Source organism: Cucurbita pepo, chromosome LG11 (assembly GCF_002806865.2).
Source record: "Cucurbita pepo subsp. pepo cultivar mu-cu-16 chromosome LG11, ASM280686v2, whole genome shotgun sequence".
Taxonomy (NCBI): Eukaryota; Viridiplantae; Streptophyta; class Magnoliopsida; order Cucurbitales; family Cucurbitaceae; genus Cucurbita; species Cucurbita pepo.
The window spans coordinates 9,744,942-9,750,876 of NC_036648.1; the positions used below are offsets into that span (position 1 = coordinate 9,744,942).

Here is a 5,935-nt window from a genome sequence, read left to right on the forward strand (position 1 = left end):
AAAAAAAAAAAAAAAAAAAAAAAAAAAAAAATCATCCGCCTTTGCTGTAATTGCATGTAATATGTGTTGGATGGAAGTCCCACATGGACTAATTTAGGGAATGATCATGGGTTTATAAGTGAGGAATACTAACTCCATTGGCATGAGGCCTTTTGGGGAAGCCCAAAGCAAAGCGATCATGAGTTTGTAATGAATAGGGCATTGATTTTGCATGTGCTTTTTTGGATTCCTTTATGAGTTCTCACACACGTGCTTTTTGTTTTTGTTTTTTCTTCTTTTCATTTCCAAGTTCCACTTACGAATTTTTATTTTGCAGAATGTACTAAATCGAGACTGAAAATATAGAACATTTAGTATTAGGAATCGTTGTCTTCTACGATGATATGATATTATTCACTTTGAGTATTAGTTTTTATGCTTTTAATTTTTTCAAAATGTTTCGTACTAATAGGGATGTATTACTTATAAATCTATGATTATCTCCTTAATTAGCCAATGTGTGACTCCCTCCCAAAAAATTTCAATACTAAGGATATGGAAAGAAGGAAGAACGATGACATTGATGTTGATAGAAGAACCGATAAGCAATTGCAACTTTTCGAATACAAAATTCAGGTACGCTTCTTTCTGTATTTAGTTGATATGGTTTAGAGTTATGTAAGGTCAGTGCATGCAATAGTTTTTCGGGTCCTGAGCCTTAAATTAAGTAAGTTAAATAACCCACAGGATGTGCACAATTTTATTTTTGTAGCAAAATTTGAGGTATAACGGTAATTTAATTAGTAAGATTGGTTAAATTAAGTGAAATAATTGGTTGAATTAAATGCTCCAGCTACAAATTCCAAATACAATTAGAATATTTATTTTAGGTTTTAGTTTGATAAATAATTATTTTTAAAATTGAATATATATATATGCCACCTGTAAATCGTGACACAAATGAAGGTAAGGATGAGTTTGAGGCTTGAGGCGTATAATAAAATGCGCCCTTCCTCTCTTCTTTCGACACCACAATTTTGTATCTCTTCCGGCTGCCGCCGTCTCAACCTCTCCCCTCAAAATGGCCTCCTCCCTCTTCTCTTTCAATACCTCTCTCTCTCCCAAACCCTCTTCTCTCTTCCGACGCCCCCTTCGCCGGAATACTTCCCCCCCTTTCACCATCGCCTGCCCCTCCGCCACCTCCGACTCTGCCGCCTCCCCTGTTCTCGACTCTTCCTTGCCCCTCGGAGTTCAGAATCCCCACTTCGCTTCTGTCGATATTCAAGATGACTCTCATCGCAGTCGTTCCGTTGCTGCCGGTGGCGGCCGTAATTTCTCTGCCAAGTATGTGCCGTTTGGTTCTGGCTTTGATTCATCCGAATGGTACTCGCTCGACGAAATCGTTTATCGGAGCCAATCCGGCGGGCTGCTTGACGTTCAGCACAACATGGAAGCGTTGAAGGAGTTCGATGGAGNTTGTGCTGTTTCTCCAAAGTTTTGTGCATATTATTTGTTTTGTTTTGTTTTGTTTGATTGTTCATCTCTTTGTTACGGTTTGATCGGAATTGGATTTGACATTTGGATGGCAGTGGCCGTTTCCGATCCAAAAGAATTAAATAGATTTGACTCAATATGCTTTTGTGGCATTGCTTTGACTATGGATAACTAGGAGCGACTAAAACTTTTTTAATTTTTAATTTATTTTTATTATTTTCAAACGTTTTATACTGTGTGTAATATATAAAGCAATTGATTTGAGTGGATAAAGAAAAAAATAAAAATAAAAAGAAAAAGAAAAATCTCTCTGTCTACTTGTTCCTTTGACCTCTGAGATGTATGTGAATAAACTTATGGTCCACATACATTAGGTGGAAAGTTATATATGGATTGTTACGCAAGTTATCACATAAATTTAAAAGAAAACTTCAAACCCCACCACAGATTAAAAATATAGTATTAAATTTGGGTGAATACGAACCCATTGAAAATTTCTTGGTACATGTTTGAGAGTGTAATAGTCTAAGCCCACTGTTAGTCGATATTGTTGTATTTGGGCCCAGAGTAGGATAGAGCTGTCTGTCCCAAGTGTCATCTTAGATTGTGAGATCTCATATCGGGTTGAGAGGGGAATGAAACATTCTTTATAAGGGTGTGGAAACCTTTTCTAGAAGACCGATTTTAAAACCTTGAGCTAGAGACTGAAAGAGAGTAAAAAAATGACAATATATGCTAACAATAGACTTGGACTATTACAAAGAGATTCTTCAAAACTCGATTTTTCAACTAATGCTTTAAATGATCCGATTAGGGATTTTTAGGGTGTGGATGGTAAGATTTGATATGCATGACAGCATGTGTTTTCTTCATGATTTTAGTCTCATGTTTGATTTTAGTCTCATGTTTTGTAGTGAGAATGTTTGTTGGAATAGATGATAGATTATTTAGTGATTTGTTGCAATAAAAAAACAGGTGGATATCATAAGTTTCTAATAACTGCAGCAATTGGATTGGATGGTTCCTTGTAACTCAATAAACAGCCCATTGGATCTTGGAAAAATATGAAGAGTAGCATTAGCTCATACGCCCCAACATTATTGCAAAAACAAATTCAAATCTCCATTGACTCTTGCAATCAATCAATCAATGTTGTTGTTGTTGTTGTGGGCCTTCATGAATTATGGGTCCACTTTTGATTTGGGATTCCATTCATTTTAATCATATTTAAAACTAGGAAGCTAAGAACTGAGAAGAGGAGGGGATAAGTATGGAGAAGCTGAGTGAGAGAAGCTTTGGGTCCCTATGTCATGTTGTTGGGTGTCACTGTTTTACTTGTTTGTCTCTATCTTTACACAAGTATATTTTGGTGTGTGTGGGTGTTTTTAACCTATAATATATATATATATATATATTTAAAAGGACCTTACGTGCTTTTACTTTTATCACGACTCAATAAACTATTCAATAAGATTATTACAATATAGATTATGAATATGAAAAAAAATTCATATAATCTTGTTTGAAATTTAAATTATTCCACAAGTAAAATTAATTAAGTCCATCTTGAATGAATACTAAACTATATAGAATTATAAAGAAACTTAGTTATTGGCCAAAAGAAAATACAAATGCTCTTTTTATTACATTTAAATATATATAGTATTATAGAATGAAACATTTGACCTTTTCGAGGACATTTGAAAAGTTACCATAATTAGATGTGGATAAATATAAAAGTAAATAAAAAATCTTAAAATATATCAATCAAATACCACGCCTCTAAAAGTAAAAGTAAGTAAAAGTAAATAAAAAATCTTTAAATATATCAATCAAATACCACGCCTCTAAATCATCTACTCAAAAATTTGATCCAAAAATAGATTAAGCTTGATTCTCTTATAATGTGGCCTGAATTGCAACCTGAATTAATATTGGGTTAATTTGAACCATCTTTTTCTCTACGATTGAGATATGTTTTCCATTTTATGATTAGGATATATTGATTTATATGAATATGAATATGAGTTATGAGGTAGGGTCAAAAAGATGATTATCCCTTATCTAAGATTCTGTTCTTGTGGTGGGTGTGTGGCTGTGAACCAAAAAGACCCTCCAAAGCTGCCATCATTCAACCCATGGCATCTTCACAAAGACCAAGATGAGAAATGTATGCAACTTTTTAAATTTTTTTTTTTTTTTAAAAGGGCTTAATTAAATTCTTCAAAAGAAAAATGAAATCACGGAACAGTAAGTTCTGAGCAAAAAAGCAGCAACAAAAGGAGGTTTGTGTTGGTGGGAGAACCCCAATGGAGTACCTGCACACTACCTTACTACTTCTTCACAATGTTTCCCCAACAGACAAGAGAGATTCAAGAAAGGAAAAACCCAAAAGAAGACAAATATATGCTTAATTTTGGTTTAGAATTGGAAACACAGAATCTGGGAAATTATCGTTGTAAGCAAAGAATGAAGAAAAGGGGAGATGGGAGGGTAGTAATATATATATATATATATATATCTATATATATGGGCTACGGCGGAGGGCGGTTGCGCTTGTGGCCAGGCTTGGCGGCGGAGTTTCCTTCGGAGGAAGCCTCCATGGATTTGGTGAAGGAAGCAGAGAGATGGGCGTACAAATCAACAACCCTTCTGATGTTGTTGTTAAGCTCGCGAATCAAGCCCACGTTTCTGGCGAGGTTGTCGGGCATTTTGGACTCGTGATTTTGGTTAATTTCATTGATCAGCAATCTGTTTTGATCCAAAATGTTCTGAACTTGAACGAAATTCTTCTGAAATGTGTGAGCCATTTTCCCATCCATCTGCCTTCCATTCCCCATTCCTCCTGATGACAATGTCTCCCCCTCCATTAACCCAACCCAACACACCGTTCTTCTCAATATCACTTCCTATCCTGCTTCAGATATCAAATGCAAGCTTTTAGTTTCTTTACCATTTAATTTCATTTAACATATGCTTTTAAAGGACTGAAACATAATCACATCTTCTTATCGGTACATACAAGCTCTTTCACTAACAGGCAAAATGAAGAAGAAAAAAAAAAAGATTTTTTCCATTTTAAGGACAAGGCTTTTCTCTGCACATGAGACAAGAACTGTAGCAGAAATCATCACCTCCATCTCCATGGATGATGAGATGAGAGGAATGTAAAAAAATGGCTTTTATTATTGCTTGATAATGAGATGTAGATAGAAAGAAAAGGCAGATCCCATTGTTCCGATTTCCATAAAAAGGAACTCTTTTAATATTATACTGAGAGCATACCCACGTACAGCTCAGAGCTCCAAGGAANGGAGAGGACAAACAAGAGAAATTATTAATGTAAAAAATGGCTTTTATTATTGTTTGATAATGAGATGTAGATAGAAAAAGCAGATCCCATTCTTCCGATTTCCATAAAAAGGAACTCTTTTAATATATACTGAGAGCATACCCACGTACAGCTCAGAGCTCCAAGGAAGAATCTCTTCATACACTCAAAAACCAGTCCAATGAAGCACAGACACCATTATTGATCTAATCTAATATTCTATATTTCTAATAAAGATATCTGAAATTTGTGATACATAGACAAACTACTTAAAACAATAAAAGCAGGCAACCCAACCCATTTAAGCAAAATCTGTATAGGTTCAAATTTGGACAAACCAAAAGAAATCTAGGAACAATCTGAAATTGTTTTCAGAATAGTAAAGGGAGTAAGAGGGGAACAAAATTTAATGACTGCAGCTACCTGGGGACAGCAAAATAAATAAATAACTAAATAAATAAATAAATAAAATGAAAAACAAAAACACAGAAACTCACAACTTTTCTTTTCTTTTCTTTTTAGTTCTGTAAGAAAGAATAAGACCCCAGGAAGCCATGGGCAAAAAGAGAAGCTCCCAGTGGAATTGAAATGAAGGGAAGGTCGGCTGGGGGAAAAGTGGTCTTGTTTTCTCGGATTATTTATGCAATTATTATAAATTTTGAAGTAGGTCTCAAAATAAAATAAAAGAAAGTGAAGAAGGAAGGAAGAAATAAAAGAGAGATTAGAAAATGGGTAAAAATAAAGTTGGAAATACCTTCAAAATCTGAAACATTATATTTTGAGGAAGAGAAAGAGTGAGTCTGAATCCCGAGGAGCAGTGGAGAAAAAAGATGGCCGATTGAATCGAATCTCCGGAACAGACAGACACCTCTTCTGTAATTTCTGAGAAATCTAGAGAAAGAGAGAGATGGACAAATAAATAAAAATAAAAGACAGAGAATATATATAGATTTTATTGAAACTTTATAACCAAAAATCCCACCAGTTATTTCGCATTTATTATTTCCATTTCTGCTGCTGCTTCTTGTTCATCAAATTAGGAGGGGATTGCTTCTGTGTTTTCTGTTTTTTTTTTTTTTTTTTTTTTTTTTTTTTTTTTTTTTTTTTTTTTTTTTTTTTTTTTTTTTTTTT

The 5,935-nt window shown here is 34.3% G+C and overlaps 1 protein-coding gene across 4 annotated transcripts in view; it reads right to left on the bottom strand.

Annotated features, from left to right (window-relative positions):
- Nucleotides 1–3,759: 3,759 nt before the first annotated feature.
- The window catches only part of LOC111805882 (protein ELF4-LIKE 3-like), a 9,042-nt gene continuing 6,866 nt past the window's right edge, over nt 3,760–5,935 (bottom strand). For 2 of the 4 annotated variants that reach the window (XM_023691163.1, XM_023691164.1), the window contains 2 exons: nt 5,559–5,695; nt 4,336–4,390 (listed from right to left, as the gene is read on the bottom strand). In XM_023691163.1, coding sequence (XP_023546931.1) covers nt 4,383–4,390; nt 5,559–5,695 — 145 coding nt within the window. In that variant the 3' untranslated portion in view covers nt 4,336–4,382. Of the gene's footprint in view, nt 4,391–5,558; nt 5,696–5,786; nt 5,882–5,935 lie in introns of those variants that run through there. The other 2 variants (XM_023691166.1, XM_023691165.1) reach the window with 2 other exon arrangements.